This window comes from Cariama cristata, unplaced genomic scaffold, assembly GCF_000690535.1.
Source record: "Cariama cristata isolate BGI_N322 unplaced genomic scaffold, ASM69053v1 scaffold22414, whole genome shotgun sequence".
Taxonomy (NCBI): Eukaryota; Metazoa; Chordata; class Aves; order Cariamiformes; family Cariamidae; genus Cariama; species Cariama cristata.
The window spans coordinates 1-15,673 of NW_009614969.1; the positions used below are offsets into that span (position 1 = coordinate 1).

General features: G+C 35.3%; 1 protein-coding gene across 1 annotated transcript in view; it reads left to right on the forward strand.

The window, feature by feature from the left end:
• Positions 1-316: 316 nt before the first annotated feature.
• The window catches only part of CWC22 (CWC22 spliceosome-associated protein), a 32,663-nt gene continuing 17,306 nt past the window's right edge, over positions 317-15,673 (forward strand). The window contains exons 1-13 of the mRNA XM_009699637.1: positions 317-343; positions 3,352-3,419; positions 4,248-4,364; positions 4,475-4,732; positions 5,237-5,365; positions 7,572-7,740; positions 8,142-8,195; positions 9,127-9,262; positions 9,350-9,556; positions 9,677-9,739; positions 10,098-10,193; positions 11,577-11,658; positions 12,942-13,002. Coding sequence (XP_009697939.1) covers positions 317-343; positions 3,352-3,419; positions 4,248-4,364; positions 4,475-4,732; positions 5,237-5,365; positions 7,572-7,740; positions 8,142-8,195; positions 9,127-9,262; positions 9,350-9,556; positions 9,677-9,739; positions 10,098-10,193; positions 11,577-11,658; positions 12,942-13,002 — 1,467 coding nt within the window. The remainder of the gene's footprint in view (positions 344-3,351; positions 3,420-4,247; positions 4,365-4,474; positions 4,733-5,236; positions 5,366-7,571; positions 7,741-8,141; positions 8,196-9,126; positions 9,263-9,349; positions 9,557-9,676; positions 9,740-10,097; positions 10,194-11,576; positions 11,659-12,941; positions 13,003-15,673) is intronic.

Genomic DNA, 15,673 nt, shown 5'->3' on the forward strand with positions numbered 1-15,673 from the left:
TGTGCCGAGTGGCCGTGACGGGGGGGGTGGTGAGCTCCTGGCTGCCGTTTTACGGCCTTTGTCTCCTGCGACAGGTGCTGTGTAAGCTTAAGAGGTCTGACTAGATTTGGAGGAGGCTGTTTGTTTTATTTTAAGCAGCTAAGCAAGCATAGCTTTAATGAAGAAATTAAACGTGCAAGTTTCTGCAGCGTGTGCAGTAAAAAGCTTTTGATTGTCTTCTGTTTGTTGTAGATGAAATGTTTTTCATATGCTGAACTCCAGCTTGGATTGTCTCATTGCTGCATGTTCAGAACTTCATAAAAAGTAGGAAGTCAAGATGAAGAGCAGGGTGACACAAGTAAATGTAAGTGTTAAACCTAAATTGGAGGGTTTGATTATTCTCTTATTAGTGGTGATTAGGTAGTTGATGTTATGTTAAAATAAAACTCCCTCAATATAAAGCAAATCATATCCATAATTGACAGCAGATGTTTATGAAAGAAATATTACTGTGAAGTAAGTAAATTATAGCTGTTTCTAGTGCTTGTTGTGCTAACAATGGAAGTTCTGAATATTTTTAGCATATAATGATAAAGTAATTGGTGAAAACTGACTGACTAATGGCTTAACAGAGAACATAAACATGTGGAGGAATAGAGAGAAGAGGTGTTGAAAAATTAACAATGATGTTAAAATGAGAAGATAGGAAGTAGCAGTTAACATGGCAACTGTATTTCTTACTGTGAAAGTTTAAAGCTTTCCCTTTTAAAAGCTGTGTGGTACATTTCTGAATGGATGGGAGTGATTTTTAGGAATGCAAGAAGAAAAGATTTGCTTTAAAGTTACTCTCCTAAAATGATGGTTTAGAAATGCCACACTTGTAAAGTACACTAAATTTGGGACAGGTTAGTGGAGCAGTACTCTTCTGATACAGTGTCTCAGATCTACGGTGTTTATTGTAGAATCATAGAATCATTTAGGCTGGAGAAGACCTGTGTATGCTCTGCCTGTGTTTCTAGAGGTTGGCCCTGCATAGGCTTCTTCACTTTTGTTTCCAACTTTTCTGACCAAAGTGGTTTTTAATAGGGATGCTTGAGGGATAGTTTGATATCTTCTCATATTTTCCTAGTCTGATGGTTATGGTAGTGCTCCCTCATCTGTCAAAATAGGCCAGTTAGCGAAAGCACACTGTTTGGACACTTTCAGTTATTCATTTTGATCAAAATGGATCAAAAGGAAGAAGATAGTAACTTGTGGCAGAAGGCCTGGTCACAAAGAATTGAGGTAGAGAAGTTCTTCAGCAAACATAGCTGCTTTTGCAAGGAGGCATTATAACTGCCAAATAGAGAGACGTTCATAACGATGTTTTGTTTCTGTAAACACTTGTCTTTTGGGGTCTACTTGGGCAAAGGCAGGTTATGTAGAACTCCTGAGAATGGATCATCCTAAAAAGACCCACTTTTTCCCATCTGCCAAATACTGTTCAAATACAGTAACTGTTCTGTGTTTTTCAAAGACTTTTATTACCACTTTATTGGAAGCTTTGGATACAATTTTGCATTATATTATTTTGGGAAAAAACTAATGACTTAAGGACTTTTTTTAATCTTTAATTATTTTAGTGATCTGCTATATGGTATAGTCCTACAAATGAGTATGGAAAGGGGAAGAAAACCTTGGTGAAAATATGTGAATTTCTTGTACTAGCTTTGCCATCAGAGATGATGTTACTCTGGAATTAAATTGTCAGGTGGACATTCCTTTTGTAGGGATGCATACTCCCAGTAAATGATGCAATGCATTTGTTTTGTACCATTGTCTTGATTCAGGCAAGATAATACTGTGAATAATTTTAACGCAGTGTTAGAAACATAACCTAGGGAAGACATTATTCTAGGCTATGTTGTAGTGGCCTCAAAAATATAAATATGTATTTACATATATATACACACACTCCAGTCTGAGTGATAGCAAGTCAACGTCATCGGTCTATTGATAGGATGATGCTCATAGTGTTTGTGTTGCTATTATTTCTTTAGGAAGCCTCAGTTAATGTTGATTTTACTTGCACAGCTCATTATAAACACCACACTTGTCATTTAGCAAAGATACTTTTCTTTCTAATTAAGTTCTTGGAGATCATTTAGTGTAACTGTTCATTAGGGTCTGCTTATGAAGGAGGTGTCATTGTATTCTACCAACCAACAGTTTTAACTGGTTCTTTGATGGGGCAAAAACTAGTGTGCTAGCATGTTAATGGATAGAATGCCACTTGAAAAAATGAGATGAGTATTTCGGCAAAAAGTTTGGTCTACGTGCATAAGCAAGTCCTTGCATTGAGTTTCTGCATCAAGGTGAAGTGTTACTTCATAGGTGATCACTGGCTGGTAACATGAGATTGTGGTTCTGAAAAATCATAAATAATATTTTAAGACAAGAGAGGACCCTTACAGTGAAAGTATAGAGGTTATAAAAGCTGCTTCTTGGCTGTGCCAAAGTTTTCAAACATGTTAATGAGGTGAATGTGCTTATATGTGTGTTGTAGAGGCTGTCATGTGCCTATTTTTGTGTATAGCTCCATACTTCTATATGTCATGGTTCAGCACACAGAATTTGCTATGAACTATTTAAGTGTCTATCACCTAAACAATCCTGCAAACTTGAATTTCAAAAAAATCTAGAATTAAGTTTACTTCTGGGATCTGTCAAGTAGAACAGTATAACTTAGCTGTTTGTAATGTATGAAGCTAGCAATGACTCATGAGAAAATAAATCATGGTTAGTAAAAAGGAGGAAGGTAAGGAGAAATTACACAATGAAGAGGATTTTTAGGAGAGAGGAGAGACACTCTTAAGACAAGAAGTAGTAGAATTCTGTTAATGGTATTGCATGTGATGCACCAAAGTGTAAAATGGCATATGGAAGCAGGAGAGGCAGACTGAAGGTCCGTGTACTCTAGTCTCCAGCAGTAATCAACAGCAGATGCCTTGAAAAGTTTAGGAACAGGGCAACTGTAAAAGTACTCACCGACATAACTCCTGATCTCTGCCTATTTGCAGCTTCCTGAGTCAGATAAATTTTTTTGTAACCCATGTGAATTTTTCTTCAGTGTTTGTCCAGTCTCTTGAACCCACGTAAGCATCTGGCATCTGCAGCATCCTGTAGCAGGGAGTCCAGCTGCTTAACTGCTTGTTATTTAGAACCAGGTCTCCTTGTCATAACTGACTGCCATTAGCATTATTTGATGTCCCTTACTTCTTGCAAAGGATAGGGAACTGAAGACGTGGTATACTTCGATCTCAAGATACATGTGTTCACAGTAATTAATATATAATGTTTGGGCTTGATATTTTTCTTTCTGTTTTCTTAAAGCATGGTTCCAGTTACGAAAGGAAGGAAAACTATGGTTCACGCCAAAGAAGTTTGTCTCCAGAGGACAGGTAGAATGATTGATTTTTATACCCTATACTTCTGTATATATACCTCACATAGTGAGTTAGAAAAGTTTAAAAAAAAAATAATTAATATTCCATTTCTTTTTATATATTAACATAACTGAACATTGAAAAATAAGTGTAGGTTTAATAAAATACTTGCATGTCAATATAGCAGTAATTAAATAGATTTGTTATCAAAACTAAATCTTTAAAAAATCCTGAGCATTCAGTTAATTTGTCATGGGACTTGAAAATGCGAATTAGATGCCAGCTTTTTGCTTGGACTTGCATATTGCTGATACAGTTCTCACTTCGGAGCAAGATTATTGATGCCAGCAGGAGGTGAAGAAATATCATTTGAAGTGCAGTCTACCGAGGCATGAGATGAACTGTTACCAGTTTACTTTTAATTTCACATATTAATTGGTATGAAATCTCTTGTACTAAACACAGTATCATTTTTTTCTAATAGTGTCTGTTCTGTGTCATGCTACACAGGCAAAAGTAAAACCAATGAATGCATATGTTCCAAGGAATGCATAGTGCTGAATTTACCTTTGGTATTTGATGTTATTACCATTTAGCCTTTAATTGTAAGTTCTAGGAGGAGCTTCCTTTTACAGTGCTGCTTTGATTTTTTATTATTATTATTATTTTTTGCTGACAACAAATTATTATAAAAGCATTTTCTATTTGAATGATGCGTATATTGAAACTCAGGTTGCAGCAGGGGAACAGTTTTGTATTGTAACATTATATGGCAAGTAGGTATTAATAGCGTTGATTTTGTAAGCCTATGACTAAGAATTTTGTATCTTGGGTTGCAAATAGGGATATAGAGCGTGACAGATCTCCATCTCCCAGAAAGAGAAGATACTCTGATGACAGTAGATACGATCAGGAATATTCAAGAAGGGAATATTATGATGACAGAACTTCAGAAGGAAGGTATCACGCCCTTTCTTGATCAGTAATAAAATTTTGAAGAATAAAACATGAAAACCTTTCACAAACCCTTGGGTGTTTGGTGGTGGTTTTGATTATTTTTCTTTTTTTAGAAGGATGGAAAGGGGGAGAGAGAGACACCATGAAAAATGGGAGGAAAGAGAATCTGATCGAAGGAAGCAGAGAAGATATTCATCACCTGATCGTAGGAGTCCAGAGAGGTCAACAGTCCAGAGCCCACTTGCTCATGATGAGACCGCTTCAAAGAAGAAGAAAGAAGAAGTGGATCCAATCCTTACTCGCACAGGTGGTGCATATATTCCGCCTGCCAAGCTCAGGATGATGCAAGAGCAAATCACTGATAAAAATAGGTGAGTTGAAAGTAACGTATTAGAATTTTTACTGAAGAGCAAAACAGTAAAGGGTTTTAGTGAATGTTTGTGAAAATGGGATACTTTTTGATGGCTTTGATACTTCTTTTGAAGTTATATTTTTATCAGAAGAAAGGTAAGAGAATCATATTAAGAGTGTACCTGCTTCTGCTGCAAAGTGTAAATGGAAAAGTGGGATACAGAACATAACCAGGGATTTTTTGGAATATCTTAGAAAACTCAACCTACTGGGTTATACCATATCTGCAGGGAATTACATTTTGATATATCAGGTTGGTTATACTAGGACATCATAGTGATGTCCTAGTAGTTAAATGTATAATTGTGAACTAGTCTTCACATGTATGGAGTGAGTATTTTCTTATCTATTTTACTGATTACAATTTAACATTCACATTTTCAGATATATATGTATATTTAAAAAATTTCATTTAGAGCTACCTCAAATTTATGCATGAATAATTCGTGATATCTTTGTAATAGCTTGGCATATCAGAGGATGAGTTGGGAAGCTTTGAAGAAGTCGATTAATGGTCTTGTCAATAAAGTGAATGTTTCAAATATAGAAAATATAATTCATGAGCTTCTTCAGGAAAATATTGTTCGGGGAAGGTAAGTCTTAGTATTTTAAAAAATTCTTTTGTTTTTCTGCTGATATGTATACTGTTCATGTGTACATCACTATGTGTGTGATGTGTAATGCATGGATGCTAGTCAGACTTTAAAATCTGACTACATTGTCCTAATCTGGGTAGTCCCCTACTTGGAGAAGGGGCCAGGGGGAAAGGGATTGTATGCTTGGAGGAATAAAAGACTGCAACAGGTGGTGCATGTTTCCTTTTCTTAAATGTTTTACCTGTGCATTTTACTTGAATAACTTGCAATTTGCACGTGTCTGTGTCTGTTTACTTTTGTAAATGTCCAAATTCCTGGATTTTTTTCTGTGTGAGAAATAATATTTGTAACTAAGTCATGGTGACTGTGCAAGTGTGGTGTGGTGACTTTCCTTACTTTAATTTTGATATCAGTAGAGGTTAAATAGGCTAGCGTAAAGAAGTATGGGTTTTTTAGATTGTTGGTGGTAGTTTTGTTTTGTTTAAATAGTAGTCAAAAAAATGCCCTGAACAAAATGTCCAGAAATAATTCTGTTACATTTCAAACAGATAGCTATAACCTCCTCAAATAACAGTGACTAAGTTGTGACAGAAAAAGTGTTGCTAAGGAATGTGTTACTTTCATATATGCCATACCTAATAGGAAGATCAGAATCCTGCAAATAGCATAAAAATAACAGAAGAGAATTAAGTAAAATCTAAAGAGTGAGCAAGCAGTTCCAGAATGCGATTTCTGTTAAAAGTAATAATGAAGTCTAAAAGTCTGCTGTAGAACTGCTTTTTACTTGCCTGCATTTCATGTCTCCAAAACTTAATTTTCATACAAGCAGTAATATTTTAGTTTAAATATGAGCTTATTTAATGTTTGTAAAATACAATTGTCTCTGGAAGTTTTTGTGTGAGGCTTATAAGCCTATGAATTTCAAAATAATGTAGATTGAAAATGGTACCATTTCCCTTCTTACAGTTAATTTTGACTTCCAAATTTGCACAAAGGTGCATATAAAAGTAATGACATAAAGTTTTACCTAGCTGTAAAGTCCTTTTCTGAGTTTAAGTAGAGGGTGAATAGGATCTGAACCAGACTAGTTTCAGTTTGTAAGTGAGAAGTAACTAACAGTTTCAAAATGAAATATTCTTGCAGTAGTATGAAATGAGTTCTATTCCATTTGTCAACTCCAAAGTAAGTAGGAATAAGGTCATTATGCAGTTTGTATTTAGTACCATGTAGGAGGTTTTTTGGAACATTTCAATAGACTACAGAGAAGATAGATTTGGATACCAGTGTGCACTTTGAAGATTCACATTTGGAGGGCTTGCTTCCCCCCCCGCCCCCCCCACCATTTGTAATGGAGTAGTACAGCAAAAGTCAAATTCTGTGTGCTAAAGCATTAGAAAAAGGAGAGTTGAGGGGGCAAAAAAAATGTCTCATTCTTTTCAGACTGTAATCTTGATATAAGTGTAAGAGAGACAGTATAATAAAAGAATTATTAGCTCATGAGCCCTGTTTTTACATTCATTTTGGATCTAAGTAGTAGTCTTTTATAAGTTCTCAGTTCCAAAACATAATTATTACGTTGCAAATATGCAGTATAATTTGAGAAAAACATTGAAAAACATTACTTTGCCCATTCTGGTTTTACTGAATGTTCAATTTTATTACTCCTAGGTAGATCTTTATCGTTAGGGACATTTTATTGAAATAAAATTTTTAATTTCTTAGAAGTTTGTTTTGCTTGTTTAAGTTAGTGTTATACTGGAACACAGTTCTGTGTTCCTTATAAATAGTTACAGAGCAGATGTTGTTTTCTGTCACAAACAGGATTTTGTTTTTTCAACTGAGCAAAAGAAACAGCACAATCATACAAGTTTCAAAGCTAGGAAGAGCCTGTGTTGGGGTTAAAAAAAGAGGTAATTGCAGGATACAAGATGAAGACTTTTTACACGTCTGTCATTTTCAAATGTAGTTCTAATAGGAACAATGAAAGATAAGGTATCAGTTTAAGAATTCCTTGGCTCAGACATGTTTGGGCAACACATTTTGCAAAACTCCATTTGTGGCATGATAAAAAACAGTTTGAAAATGACCGTCTGGTATCTTCTAACTATTCCAACTGTACAATACTATTTTATGTAATACATACTGAATAAAAGCATTAAATGTTTTATTACCAGAAAAATCTGAAACTTATGTATTTTTACAGGGGATTGCTATCTAGATCCATTTTGCAAGCGCAGAGTGCCTCTCCAATTTTTACCCATGTTTATGCAGCTCTTGTGGCAATTATCAATTCAAAGTTTCCAAACATTGGTGAACTGATTCTCAAGAGGTTGATACTAAATTTTCGCAAAGGGTATCGCAGAAATGATAAGGTATGTAAAATGTGAAGAAGCAACATGCTGAAACGTGTAATTCTGCTGTGTTAATCTTGTATCAAGTGTGTTCAAGTTACCTACTTCAGAGGAACACAGCCAAGACCTGTGTGGGTCAGGACCTATTGTTAGTACATCAAGTATAGTATTAGAGTATTATGAAAGCTGGACAACCTATTCTGGGTTGGTGCTATGATTTTTTTGTTTGGTTGGTTTTGATTTTGTTTTTGGTTTTTTGAAAGTGTACAGTCCTAATTGTGAACAACTATCAGTATCCCAAAGTAATTAGTTTTATGACTGAATTTGATTGTGAGATGCACAAATCTATAGTATATCTGAGTTACAAATTTTTTGCTGCCATATATGATGTGTTAAAACTTCCTGGTTTATTTCTTTTGCAGCAACTCTGTCTAACATCTTCAAAATTTGTTGCACATTTGATGAATCAGAATGTGGTATGTTACTTCAAGTTTCTACTCAATCTGAACCCTATATGGCTATTTCTTTAGTTTCAAGACAGCAGTAGTCTAAGTGAAGATACTCTTCTTTTCTAAAGGTTACTGAAAATCTGAGTTTGGGTTTGCTTTTAATGCCTGCTTTAAGTTGTTAGGACCTTTTTAGAAAAGACATTGGTAACTGTCTATGCAGTTATCATCATTTACCATTGCAGTTGCAGTCCAGAGCTTCTCCAACTTTCTAAAAATGTTTGGGCTATTATTCAGACAAATCTTGATGCAAAGCAAGTGTCATCTGAGGCTCTGTCCCACAGATCTTAAACAGAATTTTCTTGCAACACTGTCATCTGACTTAAACATCTATGTAGGCAGAACTAGACTCAGTTGCATCTAAATCAAATTTTATCCAGCTCCATGCCACTTTTTTATGTGTTAGACATCAGAATACTCCAATTTAAATAACAGCAAGAAGCAGTATTTCAGGAACGCATTGGGAATGTACAGCGTTTTGGTAAAGAGAAAACTAATCAGAGATGTGTCATTTGCTTATATGTATGCCTGATCCTGGAAGAGCTGATTTCATTATAGACACAATGCACTTACAGCTAGTTTCTGTAGTGTAAGTGCTGTTTTATTTGCTTCTTGGAAATACATTCTATTTTTTTTCTTAATGGCAAAATGTTTTTCATTGCTTGATTGTTCGTTTCAGTAGCAGAGTCACATTCCATACAAAGTTGATGTAAATACAGGTGGTAAAATTGTATTTGAAATTTTGACTTCCTCTTAATTAGCTTTGTCCCACCACTGTTGCCTTGTGTGTGTGATTAAAGAAGTGTGTTGTGGCATCCTCAAAGGCTGGACTGCTCTGTCAAGTAAATCACTGTAATAATAGTGTAACGTTGCACATTCTAATTTTTCACTCTTTCCATAGGCTCATGAGGTTTTGTGTTTGGAAATGCTCACTTTGCTCCTTGAAAGGCCTACTGATGACAGTATTGAAGTAGCAATTGGATTTATTAAAGAAAGTGGGCTGAAATTAACAGAAGTTTCTCCTAGAGGTATTAATGGTAAGTATAATTAGCCAGAGCATTTGTCTTTTCGGTGCTTGTATTAGTAAATCCTTTTCATGTTTATATTTCTGTCTTTTTCCAAAGCAATCTTTGACCGTCTTCGACACATTCTGCATGAATCTAAAATTGATATGCGTGTTCAGTATATGATAGAAGTCATGTTTGCTGTACGGAAGGATGGCTTCAAGGATCATCCAGTCATTCCAGAGGGATTAGATCTAGTGGAAGAGGAGGATCAGTTTACTCATATGTTGCCATTAGAAGATGACTACAACCCAGAGGATGTTCTTAGTAAGTTAGAAATGGAAGATAATTGTATAACTGCATTCCCCATGAAAATAAATTTAAGATTAAATATTCATTGTTTTATTCATCTTGTATTTTAATTAAGGATTCTCTTTTATTCTAAAGATGTTTTCAAAATGGATCCAAACTTCATGGAAAATGAAGAGAAATACAAAACGCTGAAGAAAGGTAGGAGTGTGTGTGTATATACACGTTTTTATATAATACTTATATATCTACATGCTTATTTATAGGGTGTTTACTTATCCAGCTATTGTTGCCAACCTTTATTATTTAACAGTAGGTGATATTTGTGTTGCAGATAACTGTCTTTTAGTTCATCATAGACCTTTCCAATGTATTTCTGCTATTTTCTTCAGTATTGTTTCTCCAGCTATGTTTTCATTTGTTTATGACAGCTATTTTTTTTGCTCTGCCACATTCTCCACCTGAGACAGCCTTTCACTCTTAGGTGTTGGATCAAGTGTTTTTGATAATGAAACCACTGTGATCTATATTCCTTTAATCTGGGATACTGCTCTTTCAGAAATTCTTGATGAAGGTGACAGTGAATCTGAAGCAGATCAAGAGGCTGGAAGTAGTGAGGAAGATGAAGAAGAAGATGAAGAGGAGGATGAAGATGGTAAGTGTGTGACTGGCACCTAACTAGTGGTTGGCTGTAGATGAAACAGGGAAGAAAAGCTTAACTTCTTACACATTTTGCGAAACTAAGAATGTTCAAATGTTAAGAGAAATTTTCATCTTTAAATTATTCTCAGATCTAAGTGTTTACTAGCAAATAGTATAAAAGTAATAGTCTAAGAGGAAGGCATTCAGCACAGGCAGAAAATGAAAAGCAACTTTGCCTGATTGTTCTTGATCATATCAGTTTCATGCGAGAAAAGCATTGCAGACATAGAATCATTCAGGTTGAAAAAGACCTTTAAGATCATCAAGTCCAACTGCAAACCTAGCATGGCCAAGTCCACCCCTAGACCGTGTCCCTAAGTGCCACATCTACATGCCTTTTAAATGTCTCCAGTGATGGTGACTCAGCCACTTCCCTGGGCGGCCTGTTCCAATGCTTGACAACCCCTTTGGGTGAAGAAATTCTTCCTAATGTCCAATCTAAACCTCCCCTGGTGCAACTCGAGGCCATTTCCTCTTGTCCTGTCACTGGTCACTTGGGAGAAGAGACTGACCCCCACCTCGCTACAACCTCCTTTCAGGTAGTTGTAGAGGGCGATAAGGTCTCCCCTCAGCCTCCTTTTCTCCAGGCTAAACAACCAGCTCCCTTGATGGATAAGCATAACTGAAATGTTTGTGCAGACTGTGTAATTGAAAAGCCAGCTGAGTCCTGTTCTTGTAGAATACCAAGAATGGATTTCCTCTGCAGTTTGTGGAGTATTTCACAGAAGAGCAGAGCTTCCAGGCCCATGGAAAGTATGAGAAATCACATTTATGCTATTACCAAAGTTTAAAAGAATGAAGCAATAGTGAATATTTTATGAATGAAGGTGTTCCCAGCATGGCTTTGGTTCAGAAGGGATTTTTCTACACTTGCTCTAGGACAAAACAGAACTTTGCAGAATGCTGTAATATAGATCCTACACATTAACAGAAACAAAGAATTTCCTGCTAAAATCAGGAATGCTACATAAAGCATTGTATAGTTAAATTATGCAGAAAATACTATGCTAATAATGTAGTCAAGAAACAAAAAACCCAGACTTGCAGTGGCTAAGTCTCTAAGATCTTTAAAAGGAGAGTTATCTTTTTAAAACAGTCTCTGTAAATATTTACCTGTTAGTTACAGATGAGGCAAATACATGTTGTTTTCCTTCTCTGTAAAAATAAAAAACATTAAGAAACCCCCATAAACCTGCTAAACAGTCCTAAATATTTCTAGAAAAAGTATTACATAGTGTGCTACAGACAGTAAATAGAGATATTTTAAGAGGTTATATATCTGCCTTAATGTTTTGGTCTTAACAAAACCATGTATGTATGTTTGTTTGTTTTCCAGGTCAGAAAGTTACTGTCCATGACAAAACAGAAATTAACCTGGTCTCCTTCCGTCGTACAATTTATCTTGCTATTCAGTCAAGGTAAATATAATATAATTTCTACACATATCAGTGTAGTTCTTTTGAAATGGGTGACCTGGAATTCTCTTTCTTTTTAAATTCTTTTTCTAATGTGCAATTTATTTAAAAAAAAAAAAAAAAAAGACAAGGAAGTGTTTTTATGGAGCCTGACCTGATTGTGTAAAGCAGACTGTTTTGACAAATGGGTACCCAAATTCTCATTCTGAGATAAGTCCTGTTTGTTTCAAAATGTTTTGAGTGGTGCACTGGGACTTTTCTATGAGGATTGCTGTAATCAAAACTTAACAAGTGAACAAAAGTCAGTGATCATCAGATTATACTGCATTTGAAGAATTTCTGAAACAATGTGTGACAAGCTTAAAGTAGAGATCCTGTAGAGTTTCTCCATTTCTGAGAGTAAGGAGTTCTGCAGTGTGATACTCTTTAGGCCTGTTGCCATCTCCATTGTTTGGAAAATAAGTATACAGATACCAACCCTGAAGTGTACTGTATCTGTATTCATCTTGAGAATGAAATCCCCTTGCAGTACATGGCATAAACAATCAAAACATAGTGATATAACTCCTGTGTCGCCTGAGTGAAAGGAGAGATTAATCTCTTGCATGCCACTCCATTCCATCATTAAAAGTAGGCATGGGCCACGATATTCTGCAGATCTTGAACCTGCATGAGGAGTGAGATAACGTAGTTGTTGTGGTTTTGATCATTAGACATACAAATTAATACCATCCTGAGATGTATGAAGAGCTCTTATATTTCTCAAAGTCACTGTTCAATACCGTCTTGCTGTACTTAAGTTTGTTCATCTTATACTTGGGTGGGGGGAGGTACTGGTAGCTAAAGGCTTTCAATATACAAGAGTGGGAGTGCCAAGAGGAGAATGTGGTATATACTGCTTTTGAAGCTTATGTACACTGCTTGCATTTCAGTGTTTTTCAGGATGTGCAAAATTAGCTCACATGTTTGTGTTTTGCTAAGTTTTGTAAGATGATGTAATAGTAATAATGACCCAAGTCATCTGTTTTCAGATTGTCTGCAAATGTAGTGACTTTGGATTAATTTTCAGATACAAACTCATGAAATACAAAATGTTTATTTAAAAAAAAAACAACCGCACAACAACAAAAAAACCCCGACGAAACAAACAGCTTTCTGGATGTTAATGAGATACTTTATTTCAAACCAGTTGAAGCTTCAGCACCACCAATCAATATAATTCTGAAATGTTTTTAGCGTAGTGTATGTTGCACAGATAACGAGAAGTGTTTTTTCCATTATTGCAGCTTAGACTTTGAAGAATGTGCTCACAAATTGCTGAAGATGGACTTTCCTGAAAGTCAGACTGTAAGCCTTGCTTCTTATTCTTTTTTGTTATTTACGTTATTAAATGGTATTATGGTGGTAGTATCTAGAATCCTTACTCTTGTCCTGGGGCCTAGTTTGTATAGCAAGCAGATGAGAGTTATTCCTTACAGCTGTTGTTCCTCAAAATGAATCTTACAACCTTTAGAGCGAGTAGGCTGACACATATTTCATAAGACATTTGTCTTATGCAATTGCTCCTTTCTGTCAAGCAGTTCAAATGTTTGCTTGTAGCCTGTTTGAAAGGTTTGTTGTTTGAACTGTTGAAGCATTTGTCCTATGACAAAAGTACTGTAGCATGGCAGTCATTCTGAGAGCTTTGTCTCTGAAAGAACTTGGAGTTGAAGATCGTATTTGCAGGCAGCTGTGAACTTTATCTGTGGGGCTTGAAATTTAGCATATGCTAAAAGAATGTGTTGGTTTATTGCTTTCACAGTACTCTCTGAATAATAGTGTATTGAATTAAAGCAATTGCAAGTATGATTGCTTTGTTGTAGTCTTGGAGATTATCAAACAAAATCTGTTTTGTCTTCACACACTGTGTGTAAGATCAATATGATTGATATGTTTTCAAGTAAAGGAAACTGTCCTTCAGTGAGTACTTATACTAGATCCTGGTAAAATGTAAATACCCATCTAATTATATAAACAGCTTTTCAGTCAGCTGTAAGCTATCATCATGAGAGTTGCACTTGAGAGGGCTGTTAATTTTCTTGTGGGTAATCCACTATTCTGTTTTATTTGAAACAATATGTGTAGAAGTAACCTTGTTAGTATAATAGTAACTAGTAAGTGGAGATCTGGGCTACAGTTAGGTGTTCTTTGAAAACTTGGCTTAATGTAGTAATCAGAAATTGATTTGCCTATTTTTTCAGTCCTTGTGCTATTATGTTACTAAGCAATTTACAGGAAAGTAAACTAAGAATTCAGATGATTGTTGTTTAGTTTCTTTCTACTTCTTTACTTCTGTGCATGAAATGCAATACTAAGCATGCATAGGATTATAATTGTCAGTGAAGCGTAACCTGAAGAATTCTGAAGAGAATTCTGTTTTCCAGCAAAGAGGGAACAATCTAGAATATACATGCTAGATCACAGAATGGAGATCTAACTTGTGTAACACTTCTTGTTAGGTATCTATCTGCTCAGAGAACTTAACTGTTGGTATTTAATACCATTGCAGTCTCTGTCAACTACTAACTATTCTGTAGGCAAGATCTACTCAGGAAAAATAAATTTAATGGGGGAAGAAAAAAAAAAAAATCACCAAACCAACCCATTAGTCAGAATCTTAGGTGCACTTAAAAAAGTAGCTTTTTCTTTCACGACTTTATTTGGTATTTTTGAGATTTGACTTAATATTTGCTGCCAGGTTATTTTCTTTTGCTTTCTGTGAATCCTTTGCTGGCTGCAAATAAAAATAACCAGACATACACAGAGAATTTAAGTTGTTACTTTTCATATACTTTATGGGCTACTAATTTACTGAATATGAATCTTTTTGTATTGCATAATCTTGTGAAGGGCTTTATTTCTGTTTCAGCTTTGAGAAACTTTATATTTCCCTTATCAAGCACAAATTAAAAACATGTGAATGTTAGTGTATGCAAAAATAAACATGCGAGCATGTTTGGTTGTTTTTTTTCCTGCTGCACTGCAAACACAAAAATTGTCACTCCTAATTTTGTAGGAAAGCTCTCAGAGCAACTCCCAGGTCTAGTTTTGAGACTTAAGAAAGTATGGGTAAATGGAATATGTATGGAACTGTTGGAAATCAATTAAATACAATGCTAACTAAAGTACAGTAGCATTGTGACCAACAGCGCTATAATCTCTGAAATGTTTCCACTGACTTTCATGTCTCTTAGAGAACAAATGATTGGAGGAGACAAAGTGTGATATCCCATTAGCTGCCTAGTCAAGTTTCGAGACCATATTACTTTGTTCCTTTAACATCTCATTCCAACAGATTCTTTCCTATTACTTTGTGCTTTTGAAAATGTGTAAAATTCACTAGGCATCACAGGTTTTAATATTAAAATTTATAGCATTCTTTGAAAACTACTACATTGAGATGAATAAGGATTTATGTATTTGAATATTACGGTTTGTGGTACTTAGATGATTTATTTTGGTTAGCACACCACCCTAGTAAAAAAAGAGGAGTCTGGGGCGATGTAGTTAATGATTCACCTGTAATTGCTGTGAATGAAATGCTTTTAAAATAAACACAGAAGTGTTATTTTTGGCATTTTGTGTGTGTGCAAGTATCTATCTATCTAAAGAGATAAAGATAAGTTAGCATCAACCTATGATTCAGTACTAGTTGTAGGAATTACTACAATTCAAGGTTCAAAACTGCTGTAAAACTGCATCTTTGCTGATTTCTTTTTTTTCCCTAATAGTCATCGTTACTTCTCACCTCACCTTAATCAAAGATGTGAGAGCTTTGACTTGCTCATTGCATAGACTTAACAGACCCTGAAGAGTGTTTATGGGGGCAAAAAGAAACAAAACAAAACCAAAACAAACAAACAAACAAAAAAACCACCCAAGGTTTCCTGATCAGTGTGAGCAGAAAGAACAACCAGATACAGACAATAAAATAATTGAAGGATTTACGGGACTTGAGTCTGTCCGTGTGGATAAAAAA